The sequence below is a fragment of the Beta vulgaris genome, chromosome 2 (genome assembly GCF_026745355.1).
Source record: "Beta vulgaris subsp. vulgaris cultivar EL10 chromosome 2, EL10.2, whole genome shotgun sequence".
Taxonomy (NCBI): domain Eukaryota; kingdom Viridiplantae; phylum Streptophyta; class Magnoliopsida; order Caryophyllales; family Amaranthaceae; genus Beta; species Beta vulgaris.
The window spans coordinates 46083787-46108021 of NC_079203.1; the positions used below are offsets into that span (position 1 = coordinate 46083787).

Genomic DNA, 24235 nt, shown 5'->3' on the forward strand with positions numbered 1-24235 from the left:
AAAAGGTCAACCTGAACCTAACCCATTATATTTTCAGGTCGGGTTGGGTCGACCCAATTTTTTTTCAGGTCGAAAATCTCAACCCGAACCCGGAATTTTTAGTCAAATTAAATCCTATTTAATAACCGAATCAGGTTGAAATAATCTTCCCTCACCATATAAACCTAACACAAATTCAACACAATTTGTCCCCATATGCATACTCTAAACAAATTGGGAAAAAAAAAAGCCAGCAATTAAGTCAATAACTTCATAGTCCATATTAGTACTCCACCAAAAACCAACAAGCAAGAAACATCTATTTCTTTAAAGCCAAAGATTGTTGTTTCATCACCAAACAAAAATAAAATACATCTATTCCCTATATACTTTAACCCCACCAACCAAAGTCTAAACCACAGTCCACAAACATAATTTTATTCCATACCATCAAATTCTAGGTGTAATTAGCCATGAAAAACTCATCCTTATTGAAGAATCAAGAAGTATTCTTCTTACAAAATCTTCATAATGCTCATGTTTCTGGTAGCACCTAGAACTAATTTTATACCCAAGCCATTATCATACGTGCGAGGTTTCTCTCAACTACCTCGCACGTGCGGTAAACCCCTGCCAACTCATCCGCCAATATTCTCTCTCCTACCCCAACACAGTCCCCATCCACATTTTACACATACACACCGAGTTCTTCCCCGAGTCATAACCAACCGAGTTGACTCAACTCAGTTCACTCAGAACTCGGAGAAGAAGAACAACACGAAAAAAATGGAAGAAGTAGCAGTTGATCCTGCAAAATTACGAGCCGATTTTCTTCAACTACTTCGCAGCCGTCGATCTTCTGAAGGTTTTCTCTCTCTTTGCAATTGATTGTGTATTCAGTTTCTTAGTATTTTAAGCTGATTAAATTTCTGTTTTCTGGAATTCAAATTTTATATGAGTTGCAGAGAAAAACAGATTTTTCTAATTTTGAAAAGTGAATTGTTACAGCATTTGACTTTTGATCATATTTTTGTAATTTTTTTGAAAAATGCTGTGAATGTGTGAAAATTAGTGATTTAGGTTTTGATAATGAAGATTTATGATCCATTGAGCTGGAATTATAGTTAGATAAGCTATTTTGAGATTGTATTTTTCGAGGTAGTTTTGGTATATGCTCGTTTCTTGGAGGGATACAACTAATGCAAAGATAGTATATGAAAGATTATGTTGATAAATCATTATGTGTGATGAGAACTTTAGAAGTTGGGACAATGTGACAATTTTCGGACGAATGTGAACTTTTTTGGATGTGAGATTAATTTGTGGTTTTATCTCTTTGTAGTTCCTTTACGAGTTGAACTTGCAAAGCCTGTGTTGAATCCAATGTATCAAGACAATCCGCCACCGCCACCAAGTTTTCGTGAGGTTCGATTACTCGTTGACCTCTATGCTTGGACTTGGAAGCAAGTGTTATCTGCTTACACTTTTTGGATTTGTGTAGTATACAAGTACATTCCTTATGGCTTAATCCGTTTCTTGTATTTTTGCCAGGCAATGGAATCATGTCCTAAAGCAGATATCGAAAATCTTAAGGATTTGCTTGTAGAGGAGAACCTTTACTTGTACACTGAGGTATTGTGTGTGTGTCTGTCTTTGTGTGTTTGCTTTTAGCATTTGTTGCAAGCATTGCACATGGCACACATTGTCCAACACATGCATTGCATGTCTTTAGACCATTTTGTGTTAACATTTGCAGCAAACAATGAGAGTTTTTTGAAGATAAAAATGCAGATATAACTTTTACTTTTTATATGCAAATGTGCATGTTTATAATTATGTTGATGAACTTGAATTAGTTGCTAAAATGTTGCGGAATTGTGAGATATGGATTGAAGGGACTTCATTTAGCAGTCTGCCAGGACTGGGACACAAGGTGACTGACTTGTTGTCTTATGATCTTGCATAGGCCTCTGAGCAGGGACGTTTACCTGTTTTGATTGTGAGCATGAAGCAAAGTGGTGAGTCAAAGAGGCCAGCCATTGTTCTCCTGCACAGCACACACAAGTGTAAAGAATGGTTACGGCCTTTGCTTGAGGTGGCTCCTGCTTTCAGCTTGTGGACTTTGCTTTATTCTTGTATTGTTGTGCGCAAGGCTTTTTAACTATTTTCATATGATCCAGGCATACGCCTCACGTGGGTATATTGCTGTTGCCATTGATTCCCGCTACCATGGTGAACGTGCAGATAGTCTAACAACGTATAGAGATGTATTTCCTTTACCATGCAACTATAGTTGGCCTTTCTACTCGCTCTAGTTAAGCATTTTCATATGGATGATTCAAGCAAATAATGCTGCGTGTTAGATAAATACACCGCTTTATTAGAAAAGTCTCAACTAATCCCATAAAAAATACTCTTGATGAATGAATTGCAGGCACTTGTATCATCATGGAAAAAGGGTGACACTATGCCGTTCATATTCGATACGGTAAACTCATCCATCCTATACTTTCTGTAAAATTCTGGTGGAAAGAAGAAACAGTGACTGAGGTTTCAGCATGGAACCTAAAAAAATCAATGTTATGATGTAACTATGATGCTATTATAAATTGTAAATTGGTTATCTCCATTTTGAATGTGTTAGCTGTTTAACTCCATTTTTTTGGTTCTTTCTTTTTCCTTTTATTATAGATGCCGGGGGGGGGGGGGGGGGAAGGTCGTGGGATTAACAAGAGTAATAAGTAGTTTTTAGTGTATCGTAAAAGAAACTTAAGAGCATAGAAACTCTGCAGGTATGGGATCTGATAAAGCTCGCTGATTATCTTACTGATCAGAGGAATGATATCGATTCTGCAAGGATTGGAATCACTGGCGAGTCACTTGGAGGTCAGTTAAATCAATACAAATATCTGGACTATTGTACCCCCCCCCCCCCCTTTTTAACTTTTAAATGTTATCAACATATCAACGTGCAATGCAGGAATGCATGCGTGGTTTGCGGCCTTTGCTGATACACGCTATGCTGTGGTTTCCCCTCTCATAGGAGTCCAGGTGCATTTAGCGGAAACAGCTTGCTTTTATTGCTCACTTTCCAAAGCTGAATTCAATTATCATATTTGTAGGGGTTTCGGTGGGCCATAGACAATGACCAATGGCAGGGTCGTGTAGATAGTATCAAGGCTGTCTTTGAAGGTGAACAGTATAGAAGAAAATACTGCGAGTTTTGAAATGACTAATTTGGTATTTGTATAGTTTTTCTGATTTTTTGAAACTATGTATTGCAGAAGCCAGTGCTGATTTGGGCAAGAGTGTAATAGACAAAGAAGTAGTTGAAAAGGTCACTTATTGACTTTATCCATCTATTTGGCATGCTGTCGGTGTTGTCAACCTGTCATTCTTTGTATGACAATAGTCCAGTATGGCAATATGTCATTTGTGCAATTTGCTCGTACTGGTTTTGATATCTTAATGAAGGGATAAAGCTCTAACATTTATACATTCACTGCATATATTGTATGCCTGGAGATGTTGATTCATCTTAGGTTTGGCATTCAATAGCTGTTACTAACCCATATTTTGATTGTGATGCTGTCTAAAGCAGGTTTGGGACAGGATTGCTCCTGGTCTAGCATCAGAATTTGATGCACCTTACACAATTCCAGCCATAGCTCCTCGTCCTCTGCTAATATTGAATGGTATGATAACTCTAACTTCAGTTAAGGACTTAAGGCCCCAAAATGACTGCAAAGCCACCTACTACTCAATGCTCTGAAGATCAGATTTAGATGAGCAATTTATAGTGTGAGATGAAGTCATAGCGCAGTGTTTCCCTGTTGTATTTTAGAGACAATGGCTGTAATACACTTGATGGGAATATGGTATTTCATACTTGTATGCTGATAACGTGGGACTTTTTCGGCATATATACTGAAAATACTTACCTCTTGCAGTCCGTGAACTCCAAACAAAAAGTAATAACGTCTTTTTTAGTAATTGAGAATGAAATTTTTGTTAGTCTCTGCTGCATAATGACAATTAGCGATGCATATACAAAACTATCAAGTCACTGCCAAGAGCCTTTTTGTCACTGCCACCCATTGGTGATCCTTGGCCTTGTTTAATTTGAGTCAGCGATATTGGTGTTAGTCTTAATCTCTGACATTCAAGTTTCCTCTTCCAAGTGGCTAAAGCCTTCTTTAATCTTTGACCTTCTAATTCTGTTTTTGACATTTCATTGGACTATATTACTTGGAAAATTATACAGGTGCAGATGATCCTCGATGCCCACTTGCTGGTCTAGAAACACCTAAATTGAGAGCACAAGAGGCATATGAAGCATATCATTCTGATGATTTCAAGGTACTTATGAGATTATGATAGAATTTCATAGTCGAGGATAGCGGAATTTTTATTGCACATGTCCTTGCAGCAATATTGCTAGAAAGTGTTTTCCCATGTAGTAACTTGATTATTACTATTATTCTTGATCCACAAGGATAGCGGAATTTTTATTGCACATGTCCTTGCAGCAATATTGCTAGAAAGTGTTTTCCCATGTAGTAACTTGATTATTACTATTATTCTTGATCCACAAGGACAACAATACTTCTTGCAGTTTTTCCTGTACTTTCTATGAATTTAACCTCTAACATATGCGTATTTTTTATCACAAGAAATGTATGGATTTGCTAATCCTTTAAAAAAATATCAGGAGTAAAATTAGCAGACAAAAGATGATCTCTCTCTAAATATATAGCTTGCTCCCGCTCTAGCTTATTGATATTTGATGGTTTATGTTCTTTCAGCTCATAGCAGAACCCGGAGTAGGACACCGTGTGACGCCTTCTATGGTCAAAGAGGCTAGTGATTGGTTTGACAGATATCTCTAGAGCCAGCATTGAGGAGTATGTTGATTTTATTTCATACCTTTTTCTTAGTGGGCAGAAATGAATTGCACAAATTTGACGGAGACGCGGAGTAACTAATTTGACGGAATAAGTGAAGCTATCTTAAATGATGAAGCAACTGAAGTATCATATATAAGTCTATGCTTATCTTTGATCATATGATATAAGAAGGATATCATTGTTGTTTGTCAGATGTATCATCATTGTTGTTTATCAGATGTATCATCATTGTTGCAGTTCATTGCGCGACAAACTGTTGAAACATCTATCATCATTGTTCTATGTTTTCATTTGCTTTTGTATGCTGGAAAAAGTCTTGAATCTTATGTAAAAGAAAAGAAAGCAGTGACTTGGTTCTGGTGTACTTTGTGTATAAGCTGCTGTATAACAATAAATTTCTTGAAAGAATTTGTAACAGCAATAACCTTTGCGAACTAACTTAGGAATTTTGATGGCAGTTTTATGTATGTACTGGTGTTTTTTCCCCTTCAATTGAAGTTTTCTCCAAACCAATTTTCAGGGAAAATTGAAAGCTTGTTTACCCTTCAAAGATCACAAACAAACTCAGTTTGCCAATATTTTTAAAAAAGGGCGGCCTGAGCTGCCAGGTCCATATAGCAGAAGACACGCACATATCCAACTAACGCACAAAGTATTTGGTGATTCCAAATCCATCTTTCCTTAAGTGAACCTATGTATTGGAAAGAATATACAAGGATGTGCTTATTCTACATGCTATCTGGTTTTTGATGGAATATGATATCTATGTTACCCCATATCTACATCCTCAGTCGTTTACCTAACTTCAGGATGATATCCCAGCAATCCAGCATGTTTAGGGTTAGGACTTTCTTCTCCAAACAAGAAGGTAAAAACATACAGCATACTAGTATAAGAAGAAGAAGGATAGTTTTGAGTAGGACATTATATAGGGAAATGACACTTAATCAGGTTTGAATTATAAGGAGGTTCATGTTTTATACTTCAACTCAGAAGAGGGGAGAGGTGAGGGAAGAGAGGGTGGAGGAAAACTGAAGGAGGTCGGCCTCTTTTATTCCCATCTCAAGGAAAGATTATCAAATGTTAATGAAGGAAAAGTCTATTCATTGCTTAATTTTAGATCTAGTTCTATGAGTTCAAATGTTGGTGTCAAGAGCAAGGAGGCATGTCAAAAAAGAATGTCATTTGTCCCGACCGTGTTTGATAATTTAAAACAAAAATAATTAAAGCATTAAGTGATTTTAATATGGAGTCGAAAGACCAAAGCTAAGAGGACTCTCCAATAGAGGCTTTGTGTGATTCATGAATAGAGATGAGGATAATGGAGGGCCTGTTCTCCCCAGCTTATTTTCAGTTCAGTTCAGCTCCAATAAGTTCAGCTCAGCTCCAATTAGTTCAGTTCAGTTCAGTTCAGCTCCATTCTTTTATAATCATTTTGTTAAATATTATTATTATGTTGGTATAATTTATTTTACTAATTACTCTTATTATTATTATTATTATTATTATTATTATTATTATTATTATTATTATTATTATTATTGTTATTATTATTATTATTATTATTATTATTTAAATATATATCATTACTATTAAGTAGTATTATTATTGTTGTTTCTATATATTATTTTGTTTATTATAGCTTTACTCATTATTATTACTATTATTATTAGGAGGAACATGGTTTAGGTCAAAGAACAAATAAACCCACTTTTTTTAGCCCATAAACCAATCAAATCTCATCAAGACAATTTATGATGTAATTTTCGCGGTCCGATCCAATCATTATTTTTATTACTAAATATTTTTATATTATTAAATCTATTATTATTAAAATAGTAATATTAATTTACTTCTTAGATATTATTGTTATTATATATCATCATCAAGTATTAATTTATTAAAACAAATAATAGAAAATAATAATTATTAATTATCATTATTATCATTAATTATTATTATTAATAATTTATGATTATTAATATTATTTATTTATAACTATCATTTAAAAATATCCAAAATACTACTATTATTATTATTATTCATTATTATTACTTATCATTATAATTATTATTTAATATTTATATTATTATTGTATAAAATATTATTTGTATATTTATAACATTCAGTTTAATTCAATTTAATTCAATTCAATTCAATTCAATTCAATTCAGTTCAGTTTAGTTCAGTTCAGTTCAGTTCAGTTCAATTCAGTTCAGTTCAGTTCAGTTCAGTTCAGCTCTAATAAGTTCAGTTCAGCTTCAATAAGTTCAGTTCAGTTCAGCTATTTTATGCCGAAGAGAACAGGCCCGGAGTAAGGAGCAGCGTTACAGATAGCCTTTGCCATGATAACAAGATCAAGAAGAATATTGAAACCTCGTCCTAGTGTGTTTGAAGTACAAAAGGGAAGTTACATTCGAAGCTTTCTATTTCAGCAAGGAGAATGAAGACTCGTCCCGAACTTATGTTAAGAGTGGTGGTAAAAAGAAAAGTTCTAAGAGTAAGATCACTATTCGTTCATCATCTAATTATGCTTTATATGCAAGTTGGCTGCGGAAAGGAAAAGAAAGGATTCGATCCCTATATCATGATTCTACTATTTTGCATGGAAAAAAAAACTCGTTTTAAGTAGTGGTTGTCAGGTTCGTAGTGCTAAGTCTAGTATTGGCTCTAATTATGTTTTGCTTTGACATAGTTGTTCTTTTGTTGTGTTTCTAATATTATAACTCACGAAATGATTTTTGGTCATGAGTAGTGAGGTTTGTGTTGTTCTTTGCTTGTTTGTGCTTGTTGCAAAAAACAAAAAAAAATCAAAGTTAAATTACAGGCCAACTATCTAACATAATGCCTAATGGTTCAATATTCTACTATTGTTTTCAATTTCAGTAATTTGTTGCTTTAAATGAAGAAAAACCATTTTTTTTTTGTCAACGAGAACCTTGTCTAGCTACATGGACTCAATTTTTGGTGCAACTGTGCATTTATTAGAAAAGGTAACAACATTAATTAATACTAATATTAAATATCATTATCACGTACTATTGGATCAACAATAGTCATACATTACGGCACTATTTAAACTTTAGACTATCACTTTAAACTTTTACACCTTGGATATAATATCAAATTTCAAAAGACACAAGATACAACATCCATTACCCTTCAAATATAGGATCAAATTTCGTCTACATTATATGTCTTTATGGCTCTCTCTACACCCGAAAAATACAAACCAATTACTCTTCAATAAAAGCTTTGCAAATCTCCTTCTTGGGCCTTAGCCTGGAGTCAAAGAAAAAGACTAGTGTTCCTTTTTAACCTTTCATTGTTCTCTCACTTTCTTTCTCACTTGCTGAAACACTGAAATTTTAAAGTAGGGCAACTAAAAATGAGCAGCACAGCGATTCTCTCCAGATTATCAACTCTTCGGGGCAAATGCAGATCAATTTCCCCCATTTCTAACTTATTCAAATCAACCTCTTCTACTACTACAAAACGCATTCCTCGTCCTTCAAGGTTTTCTCTTTTTGTTTTTTTTCTTCTCCCTTTTTGTGGTGTTTCCTACTTTTTTTCATCAATTTAAATGAATTGTGGAGATGGGTTTTGTTGATTTTGACATTTTGTGATGTTAATTAAATCTGGGTTATTCTGGGTTTTATAGGTTACCTGTTGAGTCGAGCTGCTTACTCACAATGTTGCCTTTGCACAGCGCAATTGCTTCTGCTAGATTACAGTCTGTTTTATCTGTTGATTCCCAGAGTTGGTGTTTAGTTCCTCAAGGTTTCTTTCTTTCTCTCTCCTCTGCTTTACATAATTCTGTTTGTTATAAATAAATTTTATTTTTGGGACAAAGATTATTGATTTATAAATATGTGAAATTTCAGTGTTAAGTTATAGAAAACAAAAACATTCCATGAAATTATTATGTTATATGTTATCCTTAGGTGAAAGATACAAACTTTTGGGAGTTGGAATAGTATGGAGGAATGTGTTAATTAGCCAAATATCAAAACGTGCAACATGGCTACTTTCCAGTGACTTTGGAGGAAGTTGTTTGGATTGTAATTTTTGTTGATTTTGATTGGCAAATGAAATTGAGTGTTGTTGCTTTATCTAAGTGTTCAGTTTGTGTTTTGGCCTTTTGGAAATGGGTTCTTCTTGTTCATTTTGCCCGTCACTCTAAGGGGAAAGCTCTGCATCATACGCTTAGTGCTCTCATTTTCTTTTGAGACGAGGACAAGGTGCTATTTCATGGGTTCTTTAGGTGTTAGTAATATTTTCTGACCATTCAACAGGCTTTGGAGTTGTATCTCCGGCCATCTTTTTCTTGACTTGATGCATAAATTTGGTTTCTTGAGTGGGGGAAAGTTGATGAACTTTAAGGTGGCAAGATTAATTTGCTAATCTCTGTGGTGGGTGTTGATCAAGAGAGGCGTGATGTGATTTCTTTGTGAACATATGCACATTATTGAGTCATAGCCTCATAGATATAACGAAGACAATATAATCAAGTAAATGAAGCTTGTAGAACCATTTTTATATCTTTTTTGTTCCTTTCATCAATCAAATGACTCCTTGTTTGAAATATAGACAAACTATGTGTCCATGACTTGGACAGCTTAATGAGGATCAACTTCATCTTTGCTCCTGATGTTTGTAGGACTTGTATGTGCTTGCTTGCCTTGCTAGTTGCTAGTTACTAGTTACCAGCTTTTCAATGTTGGTGGCTTTTCGCTTAGATTGAGGTGTTGATCCTAATGGTTTTGTATTGGTTTAGTGGACTTGATAGAGAGTGAAGTGGTGGGACCATATGATTCTAATGGGGCATACATGTAGGGACATCCCAATATGGTATATGGGGAATACATATAAGGATGGAGGGAGTAGTAACAAGGATGCTTGGTTTAATACTGAGGTGTTTATTTCTTTTCTACTGCTGTTCATAGCTTGAAGTGGCTAATTATACTTTTTTTTTTCTCCCACAAGATATAGCTATGGAAGGCTAAACTTCCCAGTTCCTTCCGTAGTAAATGACAGGATAGTCAAGTTGCACTTGCTGCCATATCGTTTTCTCTTAATAGATGAGAAGATAACTAAACTAGCAAGTTGTGCTTCCTGCCATCTGCAGAAATTATAACCGCATATGCAACTATAAAGAAATCCCGAGGAAGAAACTTTTGTAAAGTGGAACTAATGTTCGATAGCATCTAGACAAACCCAGTTCAACTTGGGGATCAATTTATGCTGCTCTTTCTCTGCATGGTTGTTCTATCATGATCTGATTTGACAAGAAATATTGTGACTATGCAATGTTGATCACATGAGGTAACGGAGAGTCGGAGATCCTATGGCACCTTTTGGTTATATGAGCATCAAATTCGATTATGTATTTTATTAGATGACACTAGCATTGTATTAATCGAGTATCCACCTTGTACCACTTCGATTTCTCCAATAATAGGATCTCTTGTTTGGTAACACTCCCTTCCTGCACTAAGACAGACTTTTACTCTTGTACAACTGACTAAAATCGCTTTTGTTTCATTTTATTGCAGGCATGTCAATGCCTTTATGATAGCATCTTCGTCTGTTTTGGGATGGCACTCAGGGGCTTCCTTCCAGTAGGACAATATGCAAAGACATAAAAACCGACCCCCCTTCCCCCTATTCCCTTTATCTTCTGTATTTTGTTACCATAAATGTAGCACCTGGGATACTTTTTTGGTGGTTTAAAATCCTTATTTGTACGTCTTTTTAGACCCCAATACACAACGAAAACTTGTTTCTTGCTCATGGTACATCCTTCATGCGGTCATCCATAGACCTTTCAGGATAATAGAACAGAAAATTATCTGTCAATTATGTCATTAATTGTAATGGGTTTTAGGCTTCTCATGATCATGCTGGAAAAAAAAAGATTTTGAGTTTTATCGCCACTGTCGGTTTTTGGATGAATGTGTAACTGAAATTGTGCTTTTCCAGGATCAACAATTGTTTTGTGATAATTGATAAAATTCAGTTATAAGCAGAATGGTTCATGGCCTAATTTTGACAATCATGTACGTCTAATCAATTTTAAAATTAGGAAGTAAAACAGTTTCCCCTTTGGGTTTATCCTTCCTACAACAAGGCTTCTTATAATCTGATTGTAGAAAGTAGTTATTCTCTCAATTCGTTTTTCTAATAGAGATATTTGTTTTTTCACTTGGACAAAAAAGGTGGAAAAGGGAAGAGATAAGTGAAGTAAAACTACAAAAAGTGAAAAAGGTAGATGGAAAAGTAGAATTAAGCGAGAAATGCATTAATTAGGTGGATCAAACTACCATATAAAAAAGACGGATTTACATGTTCCAATATAAACACTTATGAATGGCAAAATGCCCCTACGTAGACAAAACAAATGGCGTATAATGTTAATTTATCCCTTTAATATTTGCATTCTCCATCCTTTGTATAATTTGAACAATTTCCTACTTTTTGTCTCAAATTAGTATGAATATTTACATTTTGGCGATGTCCTGTTATTGTACTAGTTTTCTAACACCAACTCCTATTACATTTACTTTTAAATAAAAATAACATTTGATAACATTCACATTAAATTATGCGTCCCAACAAGCATTCAGATCTCTCTAAGACGTAGACAGTATTGAATAAGTCTCAAGTTGCAATTAAAGTTAACATGGTGAATTATGGTAAACAAGATACCAAAAAATTTATGTAATTTTGGTAGGTAACATGAGATGGACTATCCAGTGATCCATGTTGTATTCCCCAAAAGGCATACATAAGTTAAGGGTGGCTGGGGACATATTAATCATCCAAGGAAGGTGGTGATGGGCTGTTTTTCAGTGGACAAGGGAAGGGCCAAAGCGGAAAGGAATTCAGACTTGAGGGAAGTACAGGCAGTTGAGAGAGGTGTCGAGGCCTCGAGGGAGTGAAATGTTTTTGAAAAGAACAATTGACATTATATGGCCTGTTAAGCCAATTCAACAGGCTCTGAATCTTCTTATCGCCTCCCTTTTCTCTGTTTCTCACTCGCCGGTCCTTAATTTTTTCAGGTTTCGAGTTGCTTTGGTGAATTGGTGGTGGGGTCGCGGTGGTCGGTCCGCCACAGTAGGTTATCAAGCGTCGTTCTTTTTTGTTTACCCCAGTCCGTCGTAGTTTACCAGTCCGTCGTCGTCCCCGTGTCCGAGCGTTCCCCCCCCCCCCTCCCCTGTTTGCAGGGCCCGAAGTCACTCTCAAACGTGACTTCTTTGTTCGTCGAATCAGGAGAATCCCAGGAGGCTCGTCAAGGACCTTGGGATTTCATGCCTAGTGGACATTGGGATCTACTAGGGTTTGTACGGCAATCTCTTTATGAAGATCGTCAGAGTTGTGTATTTCAACAGATTTCCTCTCATATCCTACTTCACTCCTTATCGCTCAGGACAAACTTTATTCGGACTGGACTGTCATTAGTTAGTGTTTATGTTAAGTTGATTGTAAGAGTTAGTGTTGTTTTTCATAGCGTTAGTTGTTTCTTGTTTTTGTTTCGTTTGGTAGTATTACCATTAGGTTGTACTCCAACTTTTCATTAATGTGAATTTCCTCGTCAAAAAAAAAAAAAAAAAAAAAAAAAAAAAAAAACAGGCTCTGAGTTTAATTATACACCCAAAGTAGTTATTTCTCATGACTATTTTTCCTAAAATACCCAAAAAAAAAAGAAATTATACGAAAAGAGAAGCATCAACAGCTGCCCAATTTACAAGCAATATGTGACTACAAGGATTTTATTTAAAGAAAAAAAAAAGAGAAGATATCCCCAATCAATTCAACCTGACTTGCAATTTCTTCTCGTCCAAAGTTATTCTCTAAAGATGATGTACATCAAATTCAATGCCCATATGATATTATCACACCTGGGAAACAGCAAAGAAGACATATATACTGAAAAAAAAAAAAAAACACTAGAACTTTTGAGTTGTTGAGAGAGGCAGAAAACCGCCCGGGAAAAAAAAAGACCCGGAATAAATGAAACAAAAGGAACCAAGTTAGCAAATCAAGCTAAAATTCAAAAAAAAAAAACTACGATTAAGATGCAACAGAAGCTCCCAAAATCACACACTCCCAGTCCTACTAGGAGTGGATTTTCCTGGCTTCAATTTTGCCATATCAACAAGATCTCCAAACAATTTATCGTCTCCCTTAGATTGCTGTTTCATAGGGGGTAAGTATGAAGCCAATGAGTTCTGGTTGGAAGTGTTCTTCAGAGAACTGTCATCCCTCATGGACAAGCCATACATTCTCTGATCAATATATTGAGCATCAGGCTGCTGCGCATAGCCATAGCCATAAGCCGCCATCTGATTCCCATACATTTGAGCGGGATACATAGAGTTCATCTGGGCACCTGGCATTGCCTGGGGAACCATACCCATCATCTGCCCTCCCTGATAAGGCTGAGGGAACATGCCTGGCATTTGGTTCATCATGGGTTGCATATTCATTACTGGCATATGACCACCTGCCATGTGTTGCGCATACATTCCTGCAACTTGATCGTTTCCTGGCATATGACCACCTGCCATGTGTTGTGCATACATTCCTGTAACTTGATCGTTTCCAGTTGGTTGAGGGGCAAAGGGATGCATACCACCCTGGAAAGTTGGTGATTGTTGACCAGCCATTGGCGAGGCCTGCATTGGTGAAGAAAACTGCGGAGCTAATGGCTGGTTGGTATCAGTTGGCTGGGACTCCCATGGTGGTGGTGGCAATGACCCTCCTCCATTCTGAGAACCTAAAAAGCCAAATGTAATGGCATGTAAGTCAAAGGCAACAACAATGTGATTGCGACCTATATATACTCAAACTGCATTACAAGCATGATAATTATCAAAATGCCCAACAAGTCTGTATCATCTAGACATCCCAAAGTTAATTGCCAGATGCTTATTCTACAAGCCAGAGGGTCGATAATCTACTACAGGTAAAACGGAAGACTCGTGAGAAATGTAAATCTACCACACAAAAAATGCAGTATCTTCCATGGTTAACAAAGAAAACCAATAGAAAAGATAAAATCACCGTTGACCAATGAAGGCTGCTGCTGCTGCGGCTGCTGGGCTACCTGTGGATTCCAGGGAGCACCTGCAGGCTGCGAAAATCCTGCCTGTTCATATTGAGGTAACCCTGTGCTTGTACCAATACCATTTGCAAATGGAGATACTTGTCCTGGGTTTAAATTATGCTGCTGTTGAAATTCTGGTGCTAAAGGATATCCTTGCCCTTGCCCAGCAGAATAGGCAGGCTGAGAATTTAAGGAATCTGGCGTATCGTTCATCGAAAACATGTCGACAAGGGCCAAAGCATTATTATCGGAATCAATAGGACTTGATGGCTGAGGTGCAGACACAGGAACCAGAGCCAATGAGTCCTGTGCAGTTGGTGTACTAAAATCATCACCTAAAAGGTCACCACTCAGGAGGTCAATTTTTGTAATAGCTTTAGACGTTGTGGCTGCAGAGCCATTTGCATGGGGAGCTGGAAGAGTTGCACCTGAGGCAGAGCTACACACAACATTTCGATGAGAAACAAATCTAATCAAGAATGTATATATTACGTATACAACTATCTAATGCTCTCTTGTCTTATCTTAATCACTAATTATGACATTTACAGTGATGCATGCGAGTACGCGACCTTATGGCAAAGGCTTTAATCTCTCCTGTTAAATATAGAAATACATAGCCAGATCTAATTGATTTGGGTCTTTTTCACAGTAAACCGGTAAATAGCCAAATTATTTCGGCCTAGTGTAATTTCCTGCCCACTTGATTTCACTTTTCAGTTCAACACTTATATCCCAAAATGCTAAGGAATTAAGCAGTCTCACCCCCACACAAAAGCACAAACCATGTTTCGTAATCAAGGCAACCACATTCTTCATAATAAGATTTAAACAAAGATTTCTCTCAAAGTTCATAGATAAAGTTACAAAATATCAGATTGGTTCTCAATAGAATCTAACAATATAGTTTTGTATACCGGCATAATTTAAGCAATGCATTTAAGAGAAATTGGTGCATCTTGAAAAATCAAGTACCTTATAGAAGTAAATGAAACAGGGTACTTAATTCCCATCGGATGGAATATTGAACAAATATAATTAATTCATCAAAAAGTGACTGATCATGGAAATAACAGGTAAACCTATTAACTGGTTGAGCTGATGACTACACCAAATGAGTGGGAGATGGAGTGATTGCTCACTATATTAGTATTAACATGGAAAATCCGAATAATTTGTCAAATCTTAGATTAATCCCACCTTTGTATCAAAAATTTCAAAAGGTTCCAACTTTTGGGGTCCCACTCTCAAATCAGATGATGTTTGACTCTCCTGAATAGTCCTTAAAAGACCAAAGATGGGATTACTATAGAGAGATGGGTGAAGTTGTTTGAGAGTCGAATTTGTAGTCACCTGCATACTTGATAAGCTTTCTCTCAGATGCTAAACCTTGATCTCCATTTCAAAACAAACCTACGATAAAATCCAGTCTCCCTAGCATAGATGCAGCCAACACCATATATGAATTACCACATTTTAAGCACGACCTGCTTTCCCAGGCGAAGTCTTAACTTTATGTTAAACCATGTTCGGCACAAGCCTTTTCTGGACTTCATTAGCCAATAGTTTCGGAGATGACTCAGTCAAATAGTCAGAATAACTATGTTTAGAGTGTAAACTGGTTGTCCAAGCCCTATTATTCGCAAAAACTAAGTCACAGAATTCAAAGCCAAAGCAAATGTACAGGCCGGCACTAAGTTGAGATATGGCATGAGCACCAACACCATAAAAGAAAAAAAGAAAAAAACAAGGTAATACGCGCGCAGTGTTCCGTTTTTAATCAATTTTCTGATAAAGTAATACTATGCGAAATAAATTTGAAACGGACTATCAACAAGCCATCATGGATTTGGGAGGGAAAATCAGAAACATCGAGTTCTGTTTTAGCAGATAGCATGGGTTCGAAAGTACCTTCCATCAGCTTGTTTGCTGCTTTCTCCTGTATCAACCAAAGGAGCATCAACATCTACAAGAGCTTTACTTGACACCGTATCTGAGTTCTCCTTCAGCACTGTTCCTGAAGAAATAGCTTCATGCTTCGCAAGAACTTTCTGCAAATCATCATTTAAAGCCAGTCCTTGGCAAAGTAGTGATTCATCCCTGAAACCAGATTGGTGTTTAACTCAATATCAGAAAGATAAATAAATAAAATAATCTACTTAATAAGCCAAAAAAATTCCCAGATATTAGAAGTACAACCTCTTCCTCCCAAAAAAATTAAATCAACTAAAAAATAACTTAGTTTTTTTTAGTATCTGAATTTTTTTCTTGCAACAGTATTTAGCATTCACGGTTTTGGTTTTGCATACAACAAACAATCACTAATATCCCATATTGCTTCTATCACATGACCAGCTCTTTTATCAATAATGAGCTAAGATTCTTATGCAAAGGCAACGACGAGAGAATTTAATATTTTATGTCTACTTTACAGTTGGGCTTGATGAACATACATAAAAACTCAGGTGAAGAAGTTTCAAGAGAATAAGTTTCAAAAACTCATGAGGTACATCAGGTCCAATTAGGTGTAAACATAAGATTATATCAAAGTTGATCAGATCTAAAAAGTTCAGTTCTGATAAGTTTAGGTGAAGATAACGCACCCTAAGCCAGATAACTCGATTACTTTATTTCACACTGGGAAAAGAAGAATGAACAACTTTTGCTAACAAAAGTTCACACTTTTATGCAGTCAAGAGATGACTAGAAACTAAACTATAATAGGATTTTTTTTAATTCAGCATGAAAACCAGCTAATTCTGCCTCACATCTAATGAAAAAATAGCATTATGTGAGGTAGCTCTCTGTCCATACATTTACGAATTTCACAGACCTAACCAGCAGCCCTCATAGAAGATGCAAGCAATAATAAATCAACAAACAGAGGTTCGTGCATAACAAGATTTTAGATGAAAGGGGGGAACGGAAGGACTTGTGGTCCAACAAGATTCTAAACAAGCTTACAGATTCTCTGATTTTATTCTACAAGCCTCTATCATTTAGTTGCTTTGACACATTACCAATACTAAAAAACTAATCCCCCCCCCCAACCCCAACTTCTTGTGCAAAAGCATAAGGCCTTACGAAGTGGAATTAACTAAATGCACGACTCTTTGCTTGTAGTTTCGGCATTGCTCAACCAAATCCACAATTACCTCCTGTCTCAGGCCCTGCAAACACCACAAGGAAAAGAGAAAAATACAATGCATTAGCCAAAAGCCCACAAATGCAGTGGATTCCAGAAATGTCATCAGTATTTGCAATCTACCCATTTCCAACAAACTATGGAGCTTAAAAGATTCACTTTTCTACAGACACTAGATTACAGTAACCTAGATAAAGGGTGAAATTCCAATCAGTGATGAAAACGCGTAAGAAACTTGTCTACAAGACTACAACTGAGACCCTTCCCCCAAAATAAACTATTGTGCCTTAGTCGGGAGCCTCATTAGAAGCATCATCATAATGTTATTGCTTATAATGTCAATTATTCGCACTAATGGAAGAATGAGAACCTCCAAAAGAAACAATGCTTTTTGTCTCAATGCATGAGATGGATGGGAGAGTCTTAATAATATTAAAAAGACATTTCTTGATGATGGTAGATGTAATTTCAACTGTTAAATACCTTTTTCAATTACCTTATTATTGCTGTTGTTATTAGAAAAAATCCAGTCAGATCAAAAAGATAATTCTCACTCTATGAGCATGTTTTATGCTCGCCATTGGAGCAGCAACGAGTGATATGAAATAATAAATCCACAAGCCACCCAAATATAGGGGTCCGGTAAAGTAAAGTTAGTAGAAGTCAATGTTTTCGTTAATGTTTATGGAGAGCTAATAAAACTAGCTTTTGAATGATTAGAGCAAGTGTTTCTTAACTTTATCCTCAAATGTCATTTCACCAATTCTGGACCCCTTTATCTTTTAGAAAAAAAATTGTGTTCTTTAGGCACAGCTCATGTTGTAGGAGTTAGCAATCTCAACAACTACTTTTGGTGAACACTTTTCACTCGAGCTACAAAAACTAACATAATAGCATCTATGATATACCCACCAACCACCAAACATAGATCAGTCGTGAGTGTGCAAGACATACACCAGGACTCCAAGCTACGAATAACCATAAAGTTTAACCAGAGACCAATTCTCAATGCTGAATTATGCAACATGGTCATTCACTCTTTTACATATATTTACCATTTTGTACAAGGTAATACTTTCCTAGTCAAAAAATGACCGCTATGAATAATAATAAAAATAGACAGCAGTTACCTCTTTGTTTGATGGATCCATTGCACTTAGCATTTCAGCTAAAACATCCATAATACCCCGTGCATTCTGGATTTCTGACAAGCTATCCATGAGGCAAAATAATAACAAGAATAAGTTTAAAAAAAATCAAAGGATCAATTGCTCAATTAGACCAACAGTGTCGCTTAAAACCCCTGTCTGTGAGATGAACAATAGAAAACACTCTTTGATGACGAAAGCGTGAACTAGAAAAGGGAAATTTGTGGTTTACTAGCTAAGACAAAGAGTACTTAATTTCAATGGAAATCATAACAGTCAAACACTAGCAGGACATGAGCATGCCAGAACGACTATAATCCTTTGCCCCTATGTTACACCGACACGGATACGGGTGTCGTATCCAAGTAGGATCGGAGGATCTGACACCTTACTCCAAAAATCTTACCGCCGATACTCCAACACGGTCAAGAGAGTGTCTTGACCGATATTTTAGACACGTCTCTCATTAAAAGTGTCGGAAAAAACTTTCTGATACTTTATTTTGATAAATAAAATAAGTCAATCGAAATATATTCAAAAAATGATAAAATTTAAAAAAGTAAATTATATTAATTTATTATATTATATTCGGTTATCACTTTATCAGTATAATATCTAAGAAGAAATCCAAAATGTTAAGTTATACACAAAAAGTACAACTCTTGGAATTCTTCCCATTAATCACCTCTCTTCTTAGCTGTACACCACACCCTTAGAATATATTATTAAATAATTTTAGTATTTGACAGCTGTAATAATTTGACAACTTTAAACATATTAGTGTACGTAGTATTTGACAAAGCTGCGAAGAGTCATCTCTCCTCCACCGTTCCCGCAGAAGAACTGAAGGTAATCCATGGCTGTGTGCCTGTGTCCAATGGAGGAAATCACATCATTGGGTGTGGCTCAATCTCCCGAGTAAAAACCACTATGAAGAGATTTCGTGTAATTTCACATCAATTAGCAGATCTAGGGTTTACAAATAAACCCTAAATTTCAATTTTTGAAGGGAAGTGCAATTTATTAGGTAATTGTTCCCCCTTCTCTATCTTTGTTTCTTTCTCACTTTTGCCAAATGGGTGTCGGATAGGCGACGCTTTTCCGATACGCGTATCAATACCCATTTCCAGGCGTGTCGCGCATCGTGTCGAGTCGACACTCAGGGAAGAAGAGGGTGTCGGAGTAACATAGCTTTGCCCGGCAATGATTAACTCATTATAAAGTAGTACTGGAGTAACTGGACCAGAAGGAAAAGCGTTTAACAAGCACTGCTTGTAATTTGTATCACTACTTTTCCCACAACATTGACGGGTTGGAAAAAACGTGGAAACAAATGACTAAAACATGAAGAACCCCTAATAAAGAGGGGGAGGAGCGACAAGCAGAAGCATAAATTATCGAAAAACAAACCTCAAGGTGGGATACTCAGCCTCAGCAGAGGACTCTGCTGCTTCTTGGCGTTGCTCTGGATTGCGCACATTTGGAGGATAATTAGAAAGGGGCTGAGTTTGTGGTGGTGTAAATACAGGAGCAGACCTTTCCGATTTCTGTGGAAATACTGCACCTGCACGCTGATACAAAATGGACATATGGTCATAGAATCAGAGTAGGAATGCAAGAAAGTCCCGTAAAACCTCTGCAGAACTAATAGAAACAACATTAAACACAGTTATTCGGTATACGACAAATCTTTTCCTTCTATAGTATAGAATCTAAAGTGAGACTCAAAAATATATACCAATAACTCCTGATAAGCAGCATAATACTGTGGGTATCGTGCTCTAGGTCCTCCAAAAGCTTCTTGCCACGTGTCTATAAGAATCAATATCTTCTCCTTGACATGAAAATCCGGCTGTAACAAAGACAAATAACAGAATGAGCCTGAACCTCAGAAGCTGCAGTCAATATAGTGACAATCAACAGTAAATTTGCAATCTTTATAAAATTCCTGACCTTCTTTTTAGCAATTTTAACCATCTCATGAGGTAATTCTTTCTCTGCTACATGCATATGTACGATATCTCCACAGTTCTTTACAATTGTCTCCAGCAACTACATTTGCAGTATGCAGATAAAATAACCAGATTAGTTCACTGCAACAAATAAAGAAGACAGTAATACAGAATGAACAGACAGCAAGCCTTTTTGCATCTCAAGAACATTTTAATAACAAGACTGAGCTTTAAGTTGAACACAATTCTAAGAGTCAGTCTAAGACAAGTGAAAAGAAGATGGTTCATTTCAGGCACATGTCTCCTCCAGACCAAAGAGTACACAAAAAGAAAAGCATTACTTGGGTCAATGCACCTATTGCAACCTAAAGACTCTTAACCAAAAACCATCAGTCCGCTAGTGCAATATACTCTACATGCATATGCCATAGCATCAGCAGTTCTGATGACAAAGTTCATACTGTCGAGGTATCTACGACCTCAGTTAAGCCTTATCCGCTGTACAAAAGACACTGTGTTCCAAAGAAAACACCAAACCACCATCTTGCAGCCACACCTCAATTTTTTTCATTCCTAAATGCATAAACAGAAACCACTTCCGAAAAGAACAATAAAACACCTCTTGCAGCTCCAGACTGCCACATTTTCGAAATAAATGTCGCAAAACTATGGCTCTGATATATAAACCAAGAACTTAAAATTAAACACTTGTAGATCTGCCTGGAGTTAAGAAAATTAAGGAGTAGAAGATCCATTAAACCAGTAACCTAAACTCCAGGAAGCAATAAACAATCAATACACTCATTCAACCCTTACAATAACAGTCCTCTAGGCTTCATTTATTTTCCACAGACCGGTGTCAACACAGATACAAGACAAAATAAATTAACAAAGACACAAACAAAAAGTGTATTTGAGGTACAAATTTTACTGCATGATTGTTTTTGATTGTTGTCTGTATCGAATACACAAAAGACAGCAAACAACCCAACATTTGACAACCAACACAAACAATTAAGCCTCAGTCAATAGTGCAAAATTACACTCAAACTAGAAAAGCTTTATTTCGGTGCACATAGGTATTAAGATTCAAGTAACAATATGAAAATCAGTTTTGCAAACATGGAAAGAACAAAATGGTGAGATAAGTAATTAAATGAGCATTAGCATACACTTTAGACAGCAAGCACTAAACTTATCAATAGCTCATCTCTCTTCCTATGCCAATTAAAAGGCAGATAGAATCAGAACAAAATATAAAAACATGAAACAAAAGATAAGAAGCAGAATAACATTAATCCCATACTTGATCCTTCCATAGGTGTTGCAAAGGATTTCAACCATACCAATCTTATTTCTAACCAAGGGTAGTAGAGAGGCTAGATAACAAGGATAGTCAATGATTGAAAGGAAAGTAAGCATGAAATATACAATTGCTCAAACTGAAGAATTACAGCAAGACTTCTGTAAGAAGCTCACAGTTAAAGCTAGAAGCTGAATCTTTGAGTTCTTGCTCCCAATACGTTTCTTTATTCCCTTCACAACATCCTTAGCTTGCCTGGATAGCCAAAAATAAGCAACAAATTAACACCTTAAAAGTTCATCTTAACCACGTTCAACCATTCAAACAATAAAAATGTATAGGTAACAACAACAGATAAGTTGGACCAAGATAGATTGCTTTCAATCCCATTGACTTCCTTTTCGATTTCTAAATTGAGGATTGTTCTGTTCGTCCAAGCCCGAGCCCGTGATATAGTAGTGAAGAGAGAGATGCAAACAAAACTCTCTATGAACTAGGAAAAGCATACAGTGTCTACCAAAAAATCCCTCACCTTAAAAGGAACCTTGACGTTCCAAATGACACTGGCTATTTGAAAAGGGTGGGATACCAAAGCAGCGAGGTCAAGCACCAGGATTGTGAATTACATAGAAAGGTCCCGGAAAGATCCCCCGTGCAAACCCAGTAACTAAAAGCCAAAGCGTTATATGGTCAAGCAAGTTCCACTACTTTCTTGCCACAGGGAGACCTATATAAGTTTAGATCCCAACCACTGCCAGCATCATTAATTAGAAATAAGATGGAAACTAGGAGATCAGAGACAGAAAGGTTGATCCCCTCTTCAAAGTCCAAACATTCTCCAGAATTTAATAAGAAAAACACTCCCTATCTCAAACCTAATCAACTAGGAAAAGATAGAAGGCGTAAACAAAATAAATATCCTTTAAACTGGAGTGTATTTCTGTTATTGTACCCTGAGAGTCCCACCAAATTCAGCACATCCCATATTTGGTCTTTTAATGACACAATACCATGGGGACTGAAGTTCAGGGAGATATGCCACAGCTTTAGAGTTCAGTAATAATCTTCGAGTCATAAAAGTTATCTCACATGTATGAAAAAGGTTAGACTATAACACCCTACAAAAAATGGCATGAAATTGTTAATAAATATTGAATTATGCAATTTTCCATAACACAGGAATAACTACTTTGGCTTCATCTATATTCTATTTAAAAACCTCAACTGCCTAAGTTCGCATGTCAACCATAAAAAAACCTGTTTAGAATCATAAGCACGTCTCTCATCATTGATAATGTAGTCTATAAATAGTTGTCTCCTACTTTTAAAAGCCACATAAGAAGATAGGTGAAAAATTAAGCTCCCAAATGCCAGTAAAGCCTACACAAAAGAAGTTTAGCATACCCACAATTCTGAATCTTACACATGACTACAGAGCATTTAATCAGTCCTTCATATTCAAACAAACCAACTAGAGTCACCATAACTATATTCTCTCAACTCTACATATATATATAATGTAGTAATTGCTCCCTCACCACTAAAATTTTCCTTAGCTACTCGAAACACCATAGTTCGCTGTCACGACTCACGAGTGCCACCTCAATTTCCCTGCATCATTCCCACAAGTTTCAAAATCATAAGGAGCGCCATTCTCCAAATTGTACATCAAAGTGTAGGCAAAGTCAAATTCAGCTACATACAATAATTTTTCTACAAACAAGTACCCCAAGTGCCTTCATATGAGTGCACAACACTCAATTGCAAGTCTATTCTACAACGAAATAACGAGTCAAGCCACACAAATCAACTCCACTTACCAATTACCACATAAATCATGCTTTAATCCCCGTTCCAATATTAACCCTCTCCAGTCTCCACAACTATTACACTATCAATTGTACACTAAAAAGCTCCTCCCTACCACTCCTTTTATCCATTTACACTAACCATTTCGCAATCGACACGAAATAACATGCAGAACAGGTTACAAACTTACAACAACCAATCAAAGAAAACTTCATCTCCGCCAAATCTACCAACTCTAATACCTTAAAATTGACATAATTACCTCATAATCTATACCAAAACAAATTAATAACAAAAAAAAGCATCACAGTCACAAATTAACAGATAACAGAGTCTACATATATACTAAAACTACAATTAACCTAGTTCTTTAACATTAGAGATAAAATGTACAACTAAATCACGAAATAATCAAACAGTAATTACAGAAAACAGAAGAAAAAGAGGTGAAAAAAACAAAATTACCCAGGATCGTTATTAAGCATGTCACAGATCTCGATGTTCATGGCCCAATCAGGTCCAATCAACATATCGGACGTAGCTCTATCTACCATCGAATTCACCATCTTTATTCAAAATTCTTCTATAATCAACCAAATTTCAATCAAATCAAACAATTATTTCAATCAAAATTCCGGCGACCGAAATTCGCCGGATAATCGGCGATTTACCGGCGATTGAAAAAACGAAAAAAAACTCACTTAGTGGATCGAAAAGTCAGCCTCGAAAATAGAGAAAATTAACAACAAAAATGGAAATTAGAGGTTTCTATAAATTTCTCCACTGATTATTTTTTTCTCACTTTCTCTCTCCTCCCTCTCGGAGGGATCGATTTGGGAAAACAAAATGAGTATTTGAAATTATCTGGAAAATTGAAAAAATA

The 24235-nt window shown here is 36.2% G+C and overlaps 3 protein-coding genes across 5 annotated transcripts; 2 read left to right on the top strand and 1 right to left on the bottom strand.

The window, feature by feature from the left end:
- The first annotated feature begins 346 nt into the window (after positions 1-346).
- On the top strand, positions 347-5343 carry LOC104885118 (uncharacterized). The gene is made up of 13 exons (XM_010669828.4): positions 347-844; positions 1322-1404; positions 1531-1611; positions 1946-2074; positions 2160-2246; positions 2414-2467; positions 2772-2865; positions 2960-3030; positions 3102-3171; positions 3264-3316; positions 3581-3674; positions 4244-4338; positions 4785-5343. The coding sequence occupies exons 1-13, from the start codon at positions 511-513 to the stop codon at positions 4866-4868; spliced, it is 1329 nt and encodes a 442-aa protein (XP_010668130.2). The 5' UTR covers positions 347-510; the 3' UTR covers positions 4869-5343.
- Positions 5344-8152: 2809 nt separating this feature from the next.
- On the top strand, positions 8153-10745 carry LOC104885110 (hypothetical protein). Of its 2 annotated transcripts, none has more exons than XM_048639825.2 (3): positions 8153-8402; positions 8548-8666; positions 10015-10364. In XM_048639825.2, exons 1-3 carry the CDS (start codon positions 8275-8277, stop codon positions 10095-10097), a joined length of 330 nt encoding a protein of 109 aa, XP_048495782.1. In that variant the 5' UTR covers positions 8153-8274; the 3' UTR covers positions 10098-10364. The 2 variants fall into 2 exon arrangements, with proteins under 2 accessions (XP_048495782.1, XP_010668125.1); XM_010669823.3 differs by lacking the exon at positions 10015-10364 and adding an exon at positions 10442-10745 and having other exon boundaries at positions 8161-8402.
- A 1899-nt stretch (positions 10746-12644) lies between these two features.
- LOC104885095 (TOM1-like protein 9) lies at positions 12645-24235 on the bottom strand. Of its 2 annotated transcripts, none has more exons than XM_010669806.4 (11): positions 24054-24235; positions 23818-23935; positions 21720-21798; positions 20242-20340; positions 20027-20140; positions 19699-19859; positions 18271-18352; positions 17080-17165; positions 15907-16095; positions 13953-14434; positions 12645-13665 (listed from the first exon to the last, which is right to left on the bottom strand). In XM_010669806.4, exons 2-11 carry the CDS (start codon positions 23916-23918, stop codon positions 12986-12988), a joined length of 2073 nt encoding a protein of 690 aa, XP_010668108.2. In that variant the 5' UTR covers positions 23919-23935; positions 24054-24235; the 3' UTR covers positions 12645-12985. The 2 variants fall into 2 exon arrangements, with proteins under 2 accessions (XP_010668108.2, XP_010668116.2); XM_010669814.4 differs by adding an exon at positions 23082-23154 and having other exon boundaries at positions 23818-24235.